Source organism: Mesoplodon bidens (assembly GCF_964165515.1).
Source record: "Mesoplodon bidens genome assembly, chromosome: 16".
In the NCBI taxonomy this organism is placed as follows: Eukaryota; Metazoa; Chordata; class Mammalia; order Artiodactyla; family Ziphiidae; genus Mesoplodon; species Mesoplodon bidens.
This window is the reverse complement of record NC_138173.1, coordinates 48,937,890-48,959,296: the sequence shown is the minus strand read 5'-3', so window position 1 is coordinate 48,959,296 and position 21,407 is coordinate 48,937,890. Positions and strand designations below refer to the sequence as shown.

Below are 21,407 nucleotides of genomic sequence, written 5' to 3'. Positions count from 1 at the left end.
TAAAAATTAATTTATTTCTGCTATTTCATAAACAGCAGGAGCCAAAAACACTTTCCTCATTTTGCAATTTAAAAGCAATGCAAAATACAATTACAGATTACTTTTAACTAGTAATATATATCCCTTCTTAATTGATTTCAGGCATAAACATTAGTCTATACTTATTTGTCTAACAGTAGTTTTTCAATCCGTTAAAGGGTTCATTAAACATTTAATCACAATTAAGTTTGCAACTGCACTACCATTTTCAGAAGTTCGCCATGGAGTGCAGTTCAGAGCAAAAGAACTAATATACCAGTTTCCTGCAGTTTAAAGTTTCAAACAAATTGAAAGTATTTACTTTAATAATTTAAAATTGTAAAATATATTGTAATAATATTTATTATAAAAATAGTTCTAAAATTATTTTAATAACCAATATTAAAACATGTATTCACAAATATAAGTACCAGAGTACAATGAAATACTCTGATCATTCTTTTCTATCAATATGACAATATAATCACAATACTTGAGAGTTGAAAGTGATCACAGCTGTTACCTAGTCCCGTCTCTTACTTGGTAACCTTATAATACCCTCTCTTACATGGTAACTTTATAATACCCTTTTAAAGACAGTTGCCAGCAAACATGAATCTAGATTGGGAGTATGGAAAGGAGAGGTCCTATTTTTCTTCTTTACAAAAATTATTACAGTTTAGAAATGCATAGATATTTGACAATCAAAATAATAGTTAACATTTACCAAGTGCCTAGCATATTCCAGGCACTGTTCTAAGGACCTTTATATTTACTTACTGTCTTACCTAATTAATCAACCTTATAAAGTGGGTATCATTATTATCCCCATTTTACAACTGAGAAAACCAAGGCACAATTTTGGTTATCAAAATGAAGGAGTATTACTGGCATCTAATGGGTATAGGCTGTGGATACTGCTAAACATTGTGTGCTAAACAATGAACACAACAGTCCCCCCCCCAAAATAACAATGTCACAATGTCAACACTGCTGAGGCTGAGAAACAATGCTATATACCCAGCACCTAATACAGTAGTAAGCATGACATATAGTAGGTGTTCAATAAATATCTGATAAATAAATGAATATATATGACTTTCCCTGAGATATAATTATCTGCTATAGTGGAAAGAGCAGAGAGTTAGATTTTACTCCATCATTACCAGAAGCAAAAACTTAATATATGTAATCTAAAACAAGAAATTTCCATCTAGACGGCATCCTACAAGTTTTGATACACTGTATTTTAATAATTCCATCCAAAATATTTTATGGCTTTTACCCTATTTCTTCTTTTGCTATTTAGAGAATATTGCTTAATTTGCCAATCTATGACAATTTAAAATTTTTATATTTTGGTTACTGATTTCTAGCTTAATTGTACTGTGGTAAAAAAAAACACTCTTAAATCGTTAAAACCTGTAAAATTCGTTGCAACTTGCTCTATAATCACATATAAATTTAGTAAATGCTCCATACGTGCTTGAAAAGAATGTGTATTCTGTACTGTAGTGTTATATGTGTGTTTGTGTGTATGTGTGGATATGCATACATACACACACACACTATCTCCACATCCATGAGATTAAGTTTGCTGATTTTGTTGTTCAAATCTTCTACATCCATATTGGTTTGCTTCTGCATGCTTATTCTTTAAATTACTGATAGAGACTGTTAAAATCTCCCACTATGATTGAGGGTTATTCAGGTCCTCCTAAGTCTCCTTACTTTGCTTTCTATATTTTGAAACCATTGATATTAGGTTCATACAAATTAAGAACTGAACACCTACTAATTGTTTTAGATTCCATCTTCCCGGTATATTGAAACTTTTCTTACAATATTTTTTGCCTTAAAGTTTGACATACTCTTTAACTATTATATTAGTGGTCATCCCATAGATTACAGCCTAAATTACTAATTTTTCACTATCTAATATTAATTAGCACTTTTATCATCTTTCTGGATAATGTAAGGATGTTAGAAATTATGGGCCTTTACCAAGACTTATATGCAATTGTTATTACATACTTTAATTATATGTATGTGTATTTAAAAACACTGTGAGACATTATTATTTTTCTAGACAGTCAACATTCATTTAGTTTTGCCCTCATATTTACCATTTTAATTGCAGCTCTGGGTAATTTCACAGGGGATGGATTCTAAGCTGGTAGGTATTTTCCCCTGCCATTTAGTTTCCACTGTTTCTGTTGAGAAATCAACTGTCAATCTTATCACTACATCATTGACTACTTGTTCTGATTGCTTTTAAGATTTTTCATCTTTAGTAAGATTTGTATTGATTCCACTAGGGGCCTGTAGGGATGCTTGAATCTGTGAATTAAAGTATTTCATCAGTCTTGGAGTTTTCAGCCATTCTCTCATTAAATAATACTTTTGCCCCCCTTCTCTCCTTTCATTTGGGGACTCAAATATACACACATTATAACTTCTAATTAAATCTTTTTTTTCTTTTTTGGCTGTGTTGGGTCTTCATTGCTGGTCATGGGCTTTCTCCAGTTGTGGCAAGCAGGGGCTACTCTTCGTTGTGGTGCGCAGGCTTCTCATTGAGGTGGCTTCTCTTGTTGTGGAGTGACATGTAGGCTCAGTAGCTGCAGCACGCGGGCCCTAGAGCAACCGGGCTTCAGTAATTGCGGCGCGTGAGCTCAGTAGTTGTGGTGCATGGGCTCTAGGGTGCATGGGCTTCAGTGGTTGTGGTGTGCAGGCTCAGCAGTTGTGATGTGTGGGCTCAGTAGTTGTGGCTCATGGGCTGTAGAGCGGAGGCTCAGTAGTTGTGGCGCATGGGCTTAGTTGCTCCGTGGCATGTGGGATCTTCCTGGACAGGGATTGAACCCATATCCCCTGCGTTGTGCCACCAGGGAAGTCCCAAGAACTTCTAATTATATTTTGTATTAAGCTTACCCCTTCCTTTATTTTCCATTTTTTTGTCCCTCTCTCTTTATTTTGGATATTTTCTTCTGACCTATCTTTCAATTCACTAATTCTCTTCTGTGGTCGCTAATTTGCTGTTAACTTCATCCACGAAGATCCTAATTAAGACCTTTAAATTACATTAATCTAAAAAATTAGATTACATTTTTCAATTTTAGAATATCCATTTTTATTTTTTATAGTTTGTACCACTACAAAACTCTTAATTAGCTCAAAATTCTCAACACAGCTATTTTAAATCTGATAACTACAAGATACAGAGTTCCTGTGGGTCTGTTTCTATTTTCTTGTTTTTTCTACTATCTTGTCAGGTGCCTAATTATATTTTATATAGTGGATACTAAATTTGAAAAATGGTCTATAGACAGAATTTGACACAAAGAAAGCTGTATTTCTCCAGAAAAGATGTTTGTTTCTGCCAAATACTTGAGGACACTAGCAATACGAGATCTTACTAATGCAGTTGCAGGAATGATAATTTAAAGCTGAGCTACCATCCTATGAGAGCCTAGCTACTTCAGTTTTTCTGTATCCTAAGGTACAGCATTTTGGGGTCCTAAGTGAGAGGAGCTCACCCCTCTCCTGTGGTGGGTCTTGTACTCTGTCCCTGTCTCCTTATACCCAACAGGCTACCAAAAGCACCTCAATCTCTCAGCTGCTGCTTCTGGAATCAACACAACCCCCAGGGAAAAAAAGCAATCCCAAATTGGAGCTGCTCTTCCTTGGGCCTCTGTCAGCACTCAGATCCTAATCTAGTCATATTAGTTAGCATTCTAATACCCTCAATAAAATTTGTTTTGTTTTCACTCAGCTATTTATTTATTTATAATTGAAGTATAGTTGATTTACAATATTGTGTTAGTTTCTGATATACAGGAAAGTGTTTTAGTTATACATATATATACATATTCATTTTCATATTCTTTTCCATTGTGGTTTATTACAGGATATTGAATATAGTTCCCTGTGCTATACAGTAGGACCTTGTTTATCTATTTTATATATAGTAGTTTATGTCTGCTAATCCCAAACTCCTACTTTGTCCCTCTCCCCCACCTCCCTTACCCTTTGGTAACCATACGTTTGTTTTCTAAGCCTATGAGTCTGCCTCTGTTTTGTATATAAGTTCATTTGTATCATATTTTAGATTCCACATATAAGCAATATCATATGGTATTTGTCTTTCTCTTTCTGACTTAGTTCACTTAGTATCATAATCTCTAGGTCCATCCAAGTTGCTGCAAATGGCATTATTTCATTCTTTTTTATGGCTTAGTAGTATTTTATTGGGCATATATACCACATCTTTATCCATTCATCTGTTGATAGGCATTTATGTTGCTTCCATGTCTTGGCTATTGTAAATAGTGCTGTTGTGAACACTGGGGTGCATGTATCTTTCAAAATTAGTGTTTTCACCGGATATATGCCCAGGAGTCAGATTGCTGGATCATACGACAACTCTATTTTTAGTTTACTAAGTAAACTTCATACTGTTTTCCACAGTGGCTGCACCAATTTACACTCCCACCAACAGCATAGGAGAGTTCCCTTTTCTCCACATCCTCTCCAGGATTTGTTATTTGTAGACTTTTTAATGATTGGCCCAGCTTTTTTTTTTTTTTTTTTTTTTTTTGCTGTACGCGGGCCTCTCACTGTTGTGGCCTCTCCCGTTGCGGGGCACAGACTCTGGACATGCAGGCTCAGTGGCCATGGCTCATGGGCCCAGCCGCTCCGTGGCATGTGGGATCCTCCCAGACCGGGGCACGAACCCGTGTCCCCTGCATCAGCAGGCGGACTCTCAACCACTGCGCCACCTGGGAAGCCCTGGCCCAGCTTTTTAAATTGTTCTGAGCAGGACAGTCTGAATTACCTAGCTTGCTATTACCAGACAGAGAAGTCCCAAAAGATTTTTAAGTAGAGAACTGAGAAAGCAGTATCAGACTTTAAATTAAAAATCATGTTGGTAATAGAATGGGAAAGGCAAACTGGAAGAAGAAAGCAAGGCTGAAAACCAACAATGAAAACTGTATGAGGTTTTAACATACGAAAAGACACCTAGTATAAATGAATATTGTTATTTTGGTAGTAGCTACTGATAAAAAGTTTGATGATTTAAAAATACTGACATAGGGCTTCCCTGGTGGCGCAGTGGTTGAGAGTCCGCCTGCCGATGCAGGGGACACGGGTTCGTGCCCCGGTCCGGGAGGATCCCGTGTGCCGCGGAGCGGCTGGGCCCGTGAGCCATGGCCGCTGGGCCTGCGCGTCCGGAGCCTGTGCTCTGCGACGGGGGAGGCCACAGCGGTGAGAGGCCCACGTACAGCAAAAAAAAAAAAAAAAAAAACTGACATAGACCTTCAAGATGGCAGAAGAGTAAGACGTGGTGATCACCTTCCTCCACACGAATACATCAGAAATACATCTACATGTGGAACAGCTCCTACAGAACACCTATGGAATGCTGGCAGAAGACCTCAGACCTCCCAAAGGAAAGAAACTCGCACGTACCTGGAAAGGGCAAAAAAAAAGAAGAAAAAACAGAGACAACAGAATAGGGACAGGACCTGCACCTCGGGGAGGGAGCTGTGAAGGAGGAAAAGTTTCCACACACTAGGAAGCCCCTTCACTGGCAGAGATGGGGGTGGCGGTGGGGAGAAGCTTCAGAGCCACGGAGGAGAGCACAGCAACAGGGGTGCAGAGGGCAAAATAAAGAGATTAACGCACAAAGGATCGGTGACAACCAGCACTCACCAGCCCAAGAGGCTTGTCTGCTCACCTACCGGGGCAGGAGGGGGCTGGGAGCTGAGGCTCCAGCTTCGGTTGGATCCCAGGGAGAGGACTGGGGTTGGCTGCGTGAACACAGCCTGAAGGGGGCTAGTGTGCCACAGCTAGATGGGAGGGAGTCTGGGAAAAAGTCTGCACCTGCCTAAGAGGCAAAAGACCATTGTTTCAGGGTGCACAAGGAGAGGGGATTCAGAGCACCACCTAAATGAGTTCCAGAGATGGGTGTGAGCTGCAGCTATCAGCGTGGACACCAGAGATGGGCATGAAATGCTAAGGCTGCTGCTGCAGCCACCAAGAAGCCTGTGTGCAAGCACAGGTCCCTATCCACACATCCCCTCCTGGGAGCCTGTGCAGCCCGCCACTGCCAGGGTCCCGTGATCCAGGGACAACTTCCCTGGGAGAACACACGGTGCGCCTCAGGCTGCTGCAATGTCATGCTGGCCTCTGCCGCCGCAGGCTCACCCCGCACTCCGTACCCCTCAGTCCCCCAAGCCTGAGTGAGCCAGAGCCCCTTAAATCAGCTGCTACTTTAACCCCGTCCGGTCTGAACGAAGAATAGACACCCTCAGGCGACCTACACGCAGAGGCAGGGCCAAATCCAAAGCTGAACCCCAAGAGCTGTGCGAACAAAGAAGAGAAAGGGAAATCTCTCCATGCAGCCTCAGGAGCAGCGAATTAGATCTCCACAATCAACCTGATGTGCACCCTGCATCTGTGGAATACCTGAATAGAAAATGAATCAACCCAAAATTGAGATGGTGGACTTTGGGAGCAATGATATATATATATTTTTCCTTTTTCTCTTTTTGTGACTGTGTATGTGTATGCTTCTTTGTGTGATTCTGTCTGTATAGCTTTGCTCTTACCAATTGTCCTAGGGTTCTGTCTGTCCATTTTTGGGGGGTTTTCTTAGTATAGTTTTTAGCTCTTGTTATTATTGGTGGATTTGTCTTTTGGTTTGGTTCCTCTCTTCTTTCTTTTTTTTTTCTTTTTTTATTACATTTTAATTTTTTTACTTTTAATAATTATTTTATATTTTTTATTCGAATAACTTTTTCTTTTCTCTTTCTTCCATTTTTTCTTTCTCTCTCTCCCTCCCTCCTTTTTCTTCTGAGTCATGTGGCTGATAGGGTATTGGTGCTCCGGCCAGGTGTCAGGCCTGTGCCGCTGAGGTGGGAGAGCTGAGTTCAGGACATTGGTCCACCAGACACCTCCCTGCTCCACGTAATATCAAATGGTGAAAGCTCTCCCAGAGATCTCTATCTCAACGTGAAGACCCAGCTCCACTCAACGACCAGCAAGCTACAGTGCTGGACACCCTATGCCAAACAACTAGCAACACAGGAACACAACTCCACCCACTGGAAGAGAGGCTGCCTAAAATCGTAACAAGTTCGCAGACACCCCAAAACACACCACCAGACGCAGTCCTGCCCACCAGAAAGACAAGATCCAGCCTCATCCACCTGAACACAGGCACCAGTCCCATCCAGCAGGAAGCCTACACAACCTACTGAACCAACCTTACCCACTGGGGGCAGACACCAAAAATAACGGGACCTAGGAACCTGCAGGTTGCAAAAAGGAGACCCCAAACACAGTAAGTTAAGTAAAATGAGAAGACGGAGAAACACAGCAGATGAAGGAGCAAGGTAAAAACCCACCAGACCAAACAAATGAAGAGGAAATAGGCAGTTTACCTGAAAAAGAATTAAGCATAAGGATAGTAAAGATGATCCAAAATCTTGGAAATAGAATGGAGAAAATACAAGAAATGCTGAACAAGTAACTAGAAGAACTAAAGAGCAAACAATGATGAACCACACAATAAATGAAATTTAAAATTCTCTAGAAGGGATCAATAGCAGAATAACTGAGGCAGAAGAACGGAAAAGTGAACTGGAAGATAAAATAATGGAAATAACTACTGCAGAGCAGAATAAACAAAAAAGAATTGAGCACAGTCTCAGACACCTCTGGGACAACATTACACATGCCAACATTTGAATTACAGGGGTCCCAGAAGAAGAAGAGAAAAAGAAAGGAACTGAGAAAATATTTGAAGAGATTATAGTGAAAACTTCCCTAACATAGGAAAGGAAAGAGTCAATCAGGTCCAGGAAGTGCAGAGAATCCTGTACAGGATAAATCCAAGGAGAAACATGCCAAGACACATAATAATCAAACTATCGGGGCTTCCCTGGTGGCGCAGTGGTTGAGAGTACGCCTGCTGATGCCGGGGACACGGGTTCATGCCATGGTCTGGTCCTGGAGGATCCCACATGCCGCGGAGCGGCTAGGCCTGTGAGCCATGGCCGCTGGGCCTGCACGTCTGGAGCCTGTGCTCCGCAATGGGAGGGGCCACGGCAGTGAGAGGCCCGCGTACCGCAAAAAAAAAAAAAAAAAAAAAAAAAATCAAACTATCAAAAATTAAATACAAAGGACAAATATTAAAAGCAACAAAGGAAAAACAACAAATAACATACAAGGGAATCCCCATAAGGTTAACAGCTGATCTTTCAGCAGAAACTCTGCAAGCCAGAAGGGAGTGGCAGGACATATTTAAAGTGATAAAAGGGAAAAACCTACAACCAAGATTACTCTACCCAGCAAGGATCTCATTCAGATTCGATGGACAAATTAAAACCTTTACAGACAAGCAAAAGCTAAGAGAATTCAACACCACCAAACCAGCTTTACAACAAATGCTAAAGCAACTTCTCTCAGCAGGAAACACAAGAGAAGGAAAAGACCTACAATAACAAACCCAAAACAATTAAGAAAATGGTAATAGGAACATACATATCGATAACTACCTTAAATGTAAGTGGATTAAATGCTCCAGCCAAAAGACATAGAGACTGGCTAAACAGATACAAAAACAAGACCCATATATATGCTGTCTACAAGAGGCCCACTTCAGACCTAGGGACGCATACAGACTGAAAGTGAGGGGATAGAAAAGATACTCCATGCAAATGGAAATCAAAAGAAAGCTGGAGTAGCAATTCTCATATCAGACAAAATAGACTTTAAAACAAAGACTATGACAAGAGACAAAGAAGGACACTACATAATGATCAAGGGATCAATGCAAGAAGAAGATATAACAATTGTAAATATTTATGCACCCAACATGGGAGCACCTCAATACATAAGGCAAATGCTAACAGACATAAAAGGGGAAATTGACAGTAACACAATCATAGTAGGGGACTTTACCATCCAACTTTCACCAATGGACAGATCATCCAAAATGAAAATAAATAAGGAAACACAAGCTTTAAATGATACATTAAATAAGATGGAAGTTAACTGATAAAGGACATTCCATCCAAAATCAACAGAATACACTTTCTGCTCAAGTGCTCATGGAACATTCTCCAGGATAAGATGACATCCTGGGTCAGAAATGAAGCCTTGGTAAATTTAAGAAAATTGAAATTGTATCAAGTCTCTTTTCTGGCCACAATGCTATGAGACTAGATGTCAATTACAGGAAAAAAAAATCGGTGAAAAATACGAACACATGGAGGCTAAACAATACATTACTTAATAACCAAGAGGTCACTGAAGAAATCAAAGAAGAAATCATAAAATACCTAGAAACAAATGACAATGAAAACACGATGACCCAAAACCTATGTGATGCAGCAAAAGCAGTTCTAAGAGGGAAGTTTATAGCAATACAATCCTACGTCAAGAAACAAGAAAAATCTCACATAAACAACCTAACCTTACACCTAAAGCAATTAGAGAAAGAAGAACAAAAAAAACCACCCAAAGTTAGCAGAAGGAAAGAAATTATAAAGATCAGATCAGAAATAAATGAAAAAGAAATGAAGGAAACGATAGCAAAGATCAATAAAACTAAAAGCTGGTTCTTTGAGAAGATAAACAAAATTGATAAACCATTAGCCAGACTCATCAAGAAAAAAAGGGAGAAGACTCAAATCAATAGAATTAGAAATGAAAAAGGAGAAGTAACAACTGACACTGCAGAAACACAAAGGATCATGAGAGATTACTACAAGCAACTCTATGCCAATAAAATGGACAACCTGGAAGAAATGGACAAATTCTTAGAAAGGTGTAATCTTCCAAGACTGAACCAGGAAGGAAAAGAAAACATTAACGGACCAATCACAAGCACTGAAATTAAGAATGAGATTAAAAATCTTCCAACACCCCGGTCCGGAAGGATCCCACATGCCGCAGAGCGGCTGGGCCCGTGATCCATGGCCGCTGAGCCTGTGCTCCGCAACGGGAGAGGCCACAGCAGTGAGAGGCCCGCGTACCGCAAAAAAAAAAAAAAAAAAAGAATCTTCCAACAAACAAAAGCCCAGAACCAGATGGCTTCACAGGTGCGTTCTATCAAACATTTAGAGAAGAGCTAACACTTATCCTTCTCAAATTCTTCCAAAATATAGCAGAGGGTGGAACACTCCCAGACTCATTCTATGAGGCCACCATCACCTTGATACCAAAACCAGGCAAGGATGTCACAAAGAAAGAAAACTACAGGCCAATATCACTGATGAACATAGATGCAAAAATCCTCAACAAAATACTAGCAAACAGAAGTCAACAGCACATTAAAAGGATCATACATCATGATCAAGTGGGGTTTATCCTAGGAATGCAAGGATTCCTCAGTATACGCAATTCAATCAATGTAATACACCATATTAACAAACTGAAGGATAAAAACCATATGACCATCTCAATAGATGCAGAAAAAACTTCTGACAAAATTCAACACCCATTTACGATAAAAACCCTCCAGAAAGTAGGCATAGAGGGAACTTACCTCAACATAATAAAGGCCATATATGATAAACCCACAGCCAACATCATTCTCAATGGTGAAAAACTGAAATCATTTTCACTAAGATCAGGAACAAGACAAGGTTACCCACTCTCACCACGGTTATTCAACACAGTTTTGGAAATTTTAGCCACAGCAATCAGAGAAGAAAAAGAAACAAAAGGAATCCAAATCGGAAAAGAAGATGTAAAGCTGTCACTGTTTGCAGATGACATGACACTATACATAAAGAATCCTAAAGACTCTACTGGAAAACTCTAGAGCTAATCAATGAATTTGTTAAAGGAGCAGGATACAAAATGAACGCACAGAAATCTCTTGCATTCCTATACACTAATGATGAAAAATCTGAAAGAGAAATGAAGGAAACGTTCCCATTTAACACTGCAACAAAAAGAATAAAACACCTAGGAATAAACCTACCTAAGGAGATAAAAGACCTGTATGCAGAAAACTATAAGACACTCGTGAAACAAATTAAAGATGATACAGACAGATGGAGAGATATACCATGTTCTTGGATTGGAAGAATCCACATTGTGAAAATGACTACAGTACCCAAAGCAATATACAGATTCAATGCAATTCCTATCAAACTACCAATGGCATTTTTCACAGAACTAGAAAAAAAAGTTTCACAGTTTGTATGGCAACACAAAAGACCCCGAATGGCCAAAGCAATCTTGAGGAAGAAAAACACAGCTGGAGGAATCAGGCTCCCGGACTTCAGAGTATACTACAAAGCTACAGTAATCAAGACAGTATGGTACTGGCACAAAAACACAAATATAGATCAATGGAACAGGATAGAAACCCCAGAGATAAGCCCAACACACACATGGTCACCTTATTTTTGATAAAGGAGGCAAGAATATACAATGGAGAAAAGACAGCCTCCTCAATAAGTGGTGCTGGGAAAACTGGACAGCTACATGTAAAAGAATGAAATTAGAACACTCCCTAACACCATACACAAAAATAAACTCAAAATGGATTAAACACCTAAATGTAAGGCCAGACACTATAAAACTCACAGAGGAAAACATAGGCAGAACACTTTATGACATAAATCACAGCTAGATCCTTTTTGACCCACCTCCTAGAGAAATGGAAATAAAACCAAAAATAAACAAATGGGACCTAATGAAACTTAAAAGCTTTTGCACAGCAAAGGAAACCATAAACAAGACGAAAAGACAACCCTCAGAATGGGAGAAAATATCTGCAAATGAAGCAACTGACAAAGGATTAATCTCCAAAATTTACAAGCAGTTCATGCAACTCAATATCAGAAAAACAAACAACCCAATCCAAAAATGGGCAGTAGACCTAAATAGACATTTCTCCAAAGAAGATATACAGATTGCCAACAAACACATGAAAGGATGCTCAACATCACTAATCATTAGAGAAACGCAAAGCAAAACCACAATGAGGAAACCTCACACCAGTTAGAATGGCCATCATTAAAAAATCCAGACCACAATGAGGTATCACCTCACACCTGTCAGAATGGCCATCATCAGACAATCCAGAAACAATAAATGCCAGAGAGAGTGTGGAGAAAAGGCAACCCTCTTGCACTGTTGGTGGGAATGTAAATTGATACAGTCACTATGGAGAACAGTATGGAGGTTCCTTAAAAAACTAAAAATAGAACTACCATAATACCCAGCAATCCCAGTATTGGGCATATACCCTGAGAAAACCATAATTCATAAAGAGTCATGTACCACAATGTTCACTGCAGCTCTATTTACAATAGCCAGGACATGGAAGCAACCTAAGTGTCCATCGACAGATGAATGGATAAAGAAGATGTGGCGCATATATACAATGGAATATACTCAGCCATAGAAAGAAACAAAATTGAGTTATTTGTACTGAGGTGGATGGACCTAGAGTCTGTCATACAGAGTGAAGTCAGTCAGAAAGAGAGAAACAAATACCGTATGCTAACACACATATATGAATCTAAAAAAAAATAAAAAATGGTTCTGAAGAACCTAGGAGCAGGACAGGAACAAAGACGCAGACGTAGAGAATGGACTTGAGGACATGGGGAGGGGGAAAGGTAAGCTGGGATGAGGTGAGAGAGTGACATGGACGTATATACACTTCCAAATGTAAAACAGATAGGTAGTGGGAAGCAGCTGCATAGCACAGGGTGATCAGCTCGGTGCTTTGTGACCACCTAGAGGGGTGGAATAGGGAGGGTGGGAGGGAGACGCAAGATGGAGGAGGTATGGGGATGTATGCATATGTATAGCTTACTCACTTTGTTATAAAGCAGAAACTAACCACCACTGTAAAGCAATTATACTCCAATAGAGATGTTAAAAAAATAAAATAAAAATAAATAAAAATATTGAGCTGGGAGTCAATATTTTCAAACACAATAATATAGATTTTAAACTTTGAAAAGCATCTTCTAAACTAAAAAAAATGCTGATTACTGTTTTTCTAATTAACTGATCCCATCTATAGTGAAGTAGTACAGGAAAAAATGCCTGTATTTTCAACCTTTCACTTGCTATTGACTGCTTATCCACAGTCAAAACAAAAATAAACTTTAAAAAATATCCCTCAATTTTTATTGAACTTTGTAACCATCCTCCTCTAGATATCGGCCTATGTTTCTGCTTCTTTTCATAGGTGAACTTTTGGAAGTAAGAGTCTAATTTCACTGTCTTTACTCCATCACCTCCTACTGATTCCACAATGTACTGCAATGTCTTCTGTCTTCCCAGTTCCCTAAACCTGCAAAGGAGAATAAACTAAAGGGCAAATTTGATAGTCTTTTTCAATTTTATTTTATTTGAACTTTATGAAGCACCCAACTAATTCCTTATCAATGCTCACCTTTCCTTTTATTTGGTAACATCTCACACTCCTTGGTCTCTAACCTGTTTTTTGTTCCCCTTTAATGCTCCTTTCCTCTACCCAGCCAAGGAATTTTTGTGTTGTGTGTGGCACACTTCTAAGTGAAAAGATCCATGATACAGAGTGCTATAGAGCCTTGCTATTTAAAATTGTGTTCCAAGGACCAGCAGCACTGGCATCACCTGGGAGCTTACTGTGAAGGCAGGATCTCGGGTTTCACTCCATAACTACTGATTCACCGTTGCATCCACAATAAATTTGAGAAGGACTGTTAGTAGAGCTTTTGAAAGGATTAAACTTGCAGACTGAATAACTGACAGAAGTAACAGGCTTCCTTATACAACTCCCTACCCGTGACAGTAACACTAGCATCTTCAAATCTCTGTCAAACTAACTGTTTTCTAAGGTAGTCACTGTGATAGACTACCTTACAGTTACTAAATACTCTGTATTCCTCCCTGGGGAGGAACAGGAAATACACTGTACCATCCCACTGATGTCAGACTTGGCTACGTGACTTGCTTTTCCCAAGGAAACGTGAACAGAAACCATGAGTCTTTCAGGTAGAAGTGTTAAGACCCAACATTAAACTTCTAAGGTCTTTTTTCCTTCTATCTCAAGACCAGGGCTGTTCCATATAGTGACTACCCTCTAAAAGGCTATTACACATACACATACCTGTGCACACACATCTAGTCATTCCTGTTTCTGCTCCTGGTTAAATTAAAATGCTTGGAAAATAAAAGTTCTTCAGGAATTCATGCATAAGAAGCAAATCACCTACTAGGGGAGAAAGAAAACAGTCTAGCTTGCTTAAGACCTCTTTACTGAAACATTATTCAATGCCATAAGAATGAAATTATACCAAATTATCAAAATAAAAACTCTAGGAATGATCAAAGGAGTAGCAGGGAGTACTGAACAATCATGTAGTGGAAAAACTATTTGTGACTGGTATAAGTATGACAGCGCTATATAAGTATGAGAATTGTAAATACGATGTAATAAATATCAGGAGGTGGGGAGAAGAAATATGGGAGATGACACTGCTCATGTTACCTCAAAGAGTTAAAGAAACCCCACCTAAAACTGAAACAAGAATGTAACAATAATACCAGTCTCTTAATATTTTTGCAGATTCTGCTTAACTTTAGACACACCATTTAGGAAATACTTTCTTAAGGCAAACAAATATCTTTCAGTCACTCTTTCCCTCTAACCATCTATCCATCATTTTATACGTATATATTCATAAAACAGATCTTAACAATAACACCTACCCTAACATTAATGACATCACTATATAGTTGGATTGGAGGTGGCTTTTAAGCTTTAATCTTTGTTATGTATGACTTCTTCATAGTTAGCATGCATTAGTTTCACCAAAGTTTATAATCTAGCACCTACCCCTCAGTTAAGACAAACCGTCAGATAACTGCATATTTGGGTTAATTGTTTTCGTCCTGTACAGAACCTTTTACTATCTTGCATTTTGTTGTCACACCACTGAACCACATTAAAGAATGGTGTTAAAAAATAGCTTTTTGAAATTACAATCTGTATTTACTATAAAGATGATGAGGACACTTTTTGCTATATTAGAATTCCATGATAATTTTTTCTCTTTATTCTATCAGGAAAAGTTGTGTTTTTCTTACCCGCCTAAGCAACAGGTTTATCTTTATCTTAGTGACACTGTGATTTATGTCTGATCACATTTCCCTTTTTCACTGATTGCTAGAAAACAAAGGCTAATTTTTGGCCTTTCTCTAATACATTAATTTGGTCTTAAAACATGCCCCTTTTTTGTACTAATATTCATTCATTCAAAAAAATGTATCAAGAGTCTCTTACTGTAAGTTTGCTGATGGCCATTAAGGAGTCTTTGGAGTCTTTATAAATACAGAAAAAAACTATTTGCAGTTACTTTACTTTTTAATTAATGTTTGATTTATTGAAGTACAAATATAAAAATCTACTAAATTGTATTTATACATCTACTATCGTAAACACTTTAATTGCCTCTAACAAGAAAACCTTTCTAAAAACTTAACTCTAGTAAATATATTACAATAAAGTTTTAAATATAATGAATGTTAAGTTCTCTTAAACATTCCAATAGTTTCAAAATTTAGCCAAATACTTGCACCTTTTAACTTAAAACCACTCAAAAAACAATTACATAAGTATTCATCTTCAATTAGATTCTTAGACTAATTTGTATGTACTCTAATAGGCCTAATTCTCTGAAATATAACAAATATTTTAAAGACCAAATACACTGATTATTCCTAAACTTAATACAAAAATACTAAGCATTTAACAAATTTCATCATTTCCATATTTACTTCTAACCTTAACAAGGGTAAAAGACTTACCCACTAAAGAAAGCAGTGATTCTCAAAGTGTGGTCCCCAGATCAGCAGCATTGGCATTACTTTAGAAGTTGTTAGAAATGCAAATAATGGGTCCTGGCTCATCAGAAACTCTAGAGAAGGGGTCCAACATTTTTAACAAGCCTTTGGGTCATTCTGAGGCACATTAAAGTCTGAGACTCATTGCTTTATTGTAGCCTCAACTACTCAGAGGCAGTTTTGTCCCAAAACACAGATAATATAAAAGCCTTGAGTTCAGCCATCCTGTGAGGTGAGCAGCAATTCTAAAATGGACAAATCTACTTCATGCTTGAGAACCAATGGACAAAGGAAACAATATTAAGACCTCAAACTTAGTTGGAGTTACCATCAGAGCAGACTGAGGTTGTTTATCAAGAAGAGGTTCTTCTCCCCCTCACCTTAGGATATGAGACTAAGACTGCAGACATCTAGGGTTATCCTCTTCCATGAGTGACCAGCACCATGAGTTGTTTTATTAATAGTAACAACTGGTACTCCAAATCCTTTACAGGCACTTGGTCTTCTCCGGGTTCAAGATAAACTATTATTAACTCTTCCAGACAATCTGCATCTGCAATTTCCAACCTAAAATATATCTAAGTTTTCTTACACCTTCCTCGGATTTTATGTTTTCATCTCATTTTAATATCCTTCTGATTCTAAAGAAATTTCAGTGACTATCCATCTTATCCTTTAGCTAATTTAACTTGTTTTAACTTTAACATCACACATGATAGAGTTTTTTTTTTTTTTTTTTTTGCGGTACGCGGGCCTCTCACTGCTGCGGCCTCTCCCGCTGCGGAGCACAGGCTCCGGACGCGCAGGCTCAGCAGCCATGGCTCACGGACCCAGCCGCTCCGCGGCACACGGGATCCTCCCGGACCGGGGCACGAACCCGCATCCCCTGCATCGGCAGGCGGACTCTCAACCACTGCACCACCAGGGAGGCCCCATGATAGAGTTTTGCATTCTTCTCACTTTTCCTGTCTGACATAACTCTTAGAAATAGGAAGATAACACTCAAATGGATTCTATATCCCTTATTTCTTTGTCTGGCCCAGATTCTTTGTCAGGAAAATGGGATAATAATAGTACCTATCTCACAGAGTTGTTATTAGGATTAAATAAAAATATCTGCTAGTGCCTGCTCCATAGAAAATGTTCTTAGCCACTCTTATTCTTGTCATTTCCCCAAAAGATACTGTTTTAATTGGTAAAAGTAAATGAAAAGAAACTTCAAATAGGAGTGAGATGTATTTAAAGTATACTGTCACCAAGTGGGAGAATAGAGTTGATGTAACAGGGAAGTTTATGATAAAAACTATGCTACAATTAAGTTGAAACTCTAAATATGTTAAATTTTTTTACTTATTACCATGTGATCTAGTAACTGACTACTTTTAAAGGTTACCCAATACAGGCTTATGGTGATGCCTCCAAAGCTGATCTATACTCAAGGTCTAAAAATTTTTTTGAATCAAAACATAATTTACTCTTTAAGCAGGAGCAAAACTTGTGTCATAGTGTGTCTTCTTTGTAATTGTTATTAACTAGAGCAATGGTGTGATAAGCTCCTTAATGTGTCTAAGTCCCAATTAGATTTTCCTGAGGGGACTATAATGTTGGAGTCAGCAAACACTGAAAACTGGTAAAAGCAAAAGCAGCCACCTTGGAGAGGAGTGAAGGCATCAGTTAACACTGTCAGGTAAGCAGTTTGTTTATAGAAAGTTAAAATCAGAAACATACGACCAAAGTTTTATCTGGTCCATCCTTAAACTGTCAATGGTAAAACTATTTTATCAGCATCTTTATTGAACATGAAATGGTGAGGGGTAAGATCACAAACAACAAATGGAGTCCTGGAGTGTAGCCGATCTACAAGTGTAGAAGTGTCTGCACAATATATACTGCTACAACACACAGGACATTTTAAAGAACTGAAGGAAGGGTGACAAATAACAGGGAACTTAAGCAGCTGTTATAAAAATCTAAAATAAAGGTAGTCACAAGCAGAAAGAGTAGAAGAAATCCTTTAAACAGACTAACAAATACTCGTTCCAAAGGACACAAATGTAAAGAAAAACCCTATATCCAAAACCTATCTGGTAGGCAGCTGCCAAGAACAGAGTTCTCATTTTAAGCAAAGGCTGCCTAGAAATTAATGAAGAACTATTTATTTTTTACCTGTATGTATACATGCTGCCTCTCAAAGGAGTCAACTGAGGAAGCTATACTTATTCTAAGAGTGGGAGGGGGTAATCAAGTTATTGCTGGGGCATTCATCTTTTGAACTACCTTCAGAACTCTGTAGGCATAACTTTATAGACTTACAATGTTTTTAACCCCAAATGCTATTTAATTTGTAACTTTACCATCTATCATTTTCACTAATTCTGTTCCAAATGAAAAAAAGAGCTCCAGAGTTGAGAACCTTTGAGATCATCCAATCAACCTCATTTAAAACAAGAAAATATACACCCAAAGAGATTAAGTAATTTATACAAATTCTTTCAGCTAGTTAATGCTAGAAGTGCCTGTCCACTGACCTTGGTCATAAACTGACATCACAAGGTCTTTCTAACTTGTGTCAGAGATTTGGGGGCACCATGAATATTAAAGAAAGTGCCATGAGCTCATAAGGCAGCTTCAAGAGAAGAGGAACTTGTATAGTATTTTGAAGCTGTAACTCTGAAGGAGAGTGTTTGATATAGCAGTGTGCTCAATAAATGTTTCTGAATCAATGAATCAGATGTATATATTTGGGCATATTTGTTAAATTATTCATCATATCCCTTTCCAGGTTAAGTTCACCACATATTTCTCAGTTCTTCATCTACCTAGAGGCTGGTCACATTTCAATTGTTTGCAATTAGTCAACTGAGGTCTCATAAAAAAAAAAAAATCCTTTATTCAAACACTTGAAAGTTCTAGTGCTCATCCCTGGTCCCACCTTTAAGAGGATTCTGCATCTGATTAATGTCCTTCAAAGCAGAAACCAAGTATCCCCTTTTTCATTTTTCTAATTCCATAAACAAGAGTTGTGAAGAAAAGATATTACGTAAAGTGAAGAAAAATTAATAAAAGGGACCATGCTAAAATTACATTTTAATATTCAAGTTTCTTCAAAGCTTAAATTACACACACACACACACACACAATCAACAGATGTCCTCACAGTTTCAGTGCTTTAAAATGAATGTTAGGATGTGGGTTATGGATAGATTTTATATTCTTTGTACTTTTCTTTATTTTCTAAACTAATACTCACATAATTTACTCTCATAACACCAAAATGCATATTAAAACAGGTAACAAGAATAAAATATGATTAGGAGAGGTCTGCCACTTATTAACTCAGGGGAAGCCAACGACATTGGAGAAGTTACCATATGCATGATGCAAATACCGCTTCAGCAAGTGCTTTTAAAAATTCCGTAAGATATCAATATCCTGTCATTATGACTGATTTTGTTTCTTAAAGGGCAGGACAACGCCACTATGACGAAAGAAAACTTAACAGGCAGTAGAATGATAACTGAGGAAAGTTTCCAGGTTCTGCCACCTCCAGACAACACGCAGACTTTCAAAATACACGACACAAAAATCCACTGGGTTCCCGTGTACGCTAAACATTTTCTTTTCCAAAGCCGTATTAAGTGCTTATGTGAATTCTATCAGTTGGCAAATATCAAATAAAAACAATGATCCAAACCAAACCCAAGTCAAGCACAGCGTTCTTAATGATTTCTAAGAGGGAAAACACGAGCGTCACAATGGGTTCAACATTCACCTCTCACGGGGAGGGAAAAACGAAGGGATCCTACCCTTGAAACAGTTGGCGGGGTAAGGAAAGTCGAGCATAGGTGAAGAAAGCAGGAAGAGCAGAGCAGGAAGAGCTACGACGCAGACACGAGCAAGTCTTCCGTCCCCAGAGCAGAGCGAGTCCTCCGCTCCTCGCCCCGGTCCCGCCGCCATCCCGGCCCGTAACACCTGCCAACGCCGGACCCGCGCCCCCCGCCCCCCGCCCACCCCGTTCACGCCGGCGGCCCGCGGGGCCGCGCCCCCAGCGCAGCGCCCACACCGCCGCCTACCCCCCGCCCTCAGCCCGGGTCGGCCGCGCGGGACGCGAAGGAAGGCTGGGCTCACCGGGTCCCTCCGGGCTGGACGGCGCCGGGGGCCGGTGGGGCGGGGACCCGCACCCGGGGTCCCCTTGTGCGGGCTCCCTCAGGTAATCCTCGAAGCGCACCTGCCGGGCTTCGCCGCCACCCACGAACCCCCGCAGGCGGTTGGCTGTGCCTCGCAGAAGGCGCCCGCTCTTCCCCGTGAACGTGGTCAGGTAGTCCATGCTGCCGCCGGGCAGGCGCCGAGGAGGCCAACGGTTTCCGCCGAGACGGCCACGCGGTGCTCGCCCACCCGGTGCTCGCCCACCCGGTGCTCGCCCACCCACGCGTCCGAGTCGACACTGGGGGCGGTGGCTCCGCACGCCTCACCGGAGGCGGGGAGGGAAAAGGGGAGGGGACGTCCGGAACTTGGCCCTGGGGCGGACCATCAGGGAACTAGGCGTCGGGGGAAAAGAAGCTGGACAAAAGTTTTGAAAAGTTTTTCATGTTGCTTCCAAACGCCAGTGCGGGCCACACTTAGCTTGTAAAGTAGATACGTACTTCCTGGAACAGAAGCAGCGTCGAAACGCGGCGGCCTTTTAGCAAGCCGAACCGGACCTATCCGCTCCCCCCCCACGTGCCTGGCCCCAATGGAGCAGGCCTGCCCCGCCCTACCCCGCCCAGTCCCGACCCGACCGGACTTTCGGGACTGCTGGGGAAAGGGGAGGAGGCCAAGCCTCGGGACCCGAGGGCAGAGCCGGGTGTAAGGATGGCCCTGGGGAGGCTTCGCTGGATTTGCGGAGAGTTTGGGGGCCTAGGAGGGCAGTGTCCAAAAGTTTCTGTGTGTCCAAAAGTTTGTGTGAGTCTGTGCGTGTTAGGGGGAGGGACACAATCCATAGGAAACTTTTGCAGTTTGAAATTTTGGTGGGCGGGGTGGGTGAGAGGAAGGAGAGAATGTTAGTTTTAAGGTAAAACTAAAGTCGTAGTTAACATAAAACAACCCAGATAAAATGCTTCCTAGGAAGCCTTATGAGACCATCTTTGTAAAATAAAGCATTAATCGTCACGTTCGAAGTTCGCCGTGGCATTATGAACTGATGTTAGAGTTTGACATTCCATGACTCTGGTCCGGTAAGGCAAGGTAATTAGGGCTTCAGTGTGCAACTTCATCCTCCTTTAAGCAGAGAAGGAGCAACGACATTTGACGGACATTTTCTACCCGATTTTGTTTCCTGTGAGATCTGGTTATTCTCTTCCTTTCACATCTGTTTATAGCTCTTTTAGTTTTTCCCATGCGGTAAATAAACTCTCTTTCGTGGAATTACCAGTTTATTAATGCATTTGAAGAAAAGGTTTGAATTAGGAAGTTGAAGAGCTAATCATACCAAACAGTGGAGTCCAGAAAACATCTTTCAGGAACTTAAGCATTTTGCCAAACCA

General features: G+C 39.9%; 1 protein-coding gene across 7 annotated transcripts in view; it reads right to left on the bottom strand.

The window, feature by feature from the left end:
* OXR1 (oxidation resistance 1) overlaps positions 1-21,407 on the bottom strand; it is a 445,571-nt gene that overhangs the window by 80,124 nt on the left and 344,040 nt on the right. Inside the window, exon 1 of one of the 7 annotated variants that reach the window (XM_081258124.1) lies at positions 20,014-20,326. The exons of 4 other annotated variants lie outside the window; for them this stretch is intronic. In XM_081258124.1, coding sequence (XP_081114250.1) covers positions 20,014-20,212 — 199 coding nt within the window. In that variant the 5' untranslated portion in view covers positions 20,213-20,326. Of the gene's footprint in view, positions 1-20,013; positions 20,327-21,407 lie in introns of those variants that run through there. 2 more of the 7 variants (XM_081258125.1, XM_081258122.1) reach the window with 2 other exon arrangements.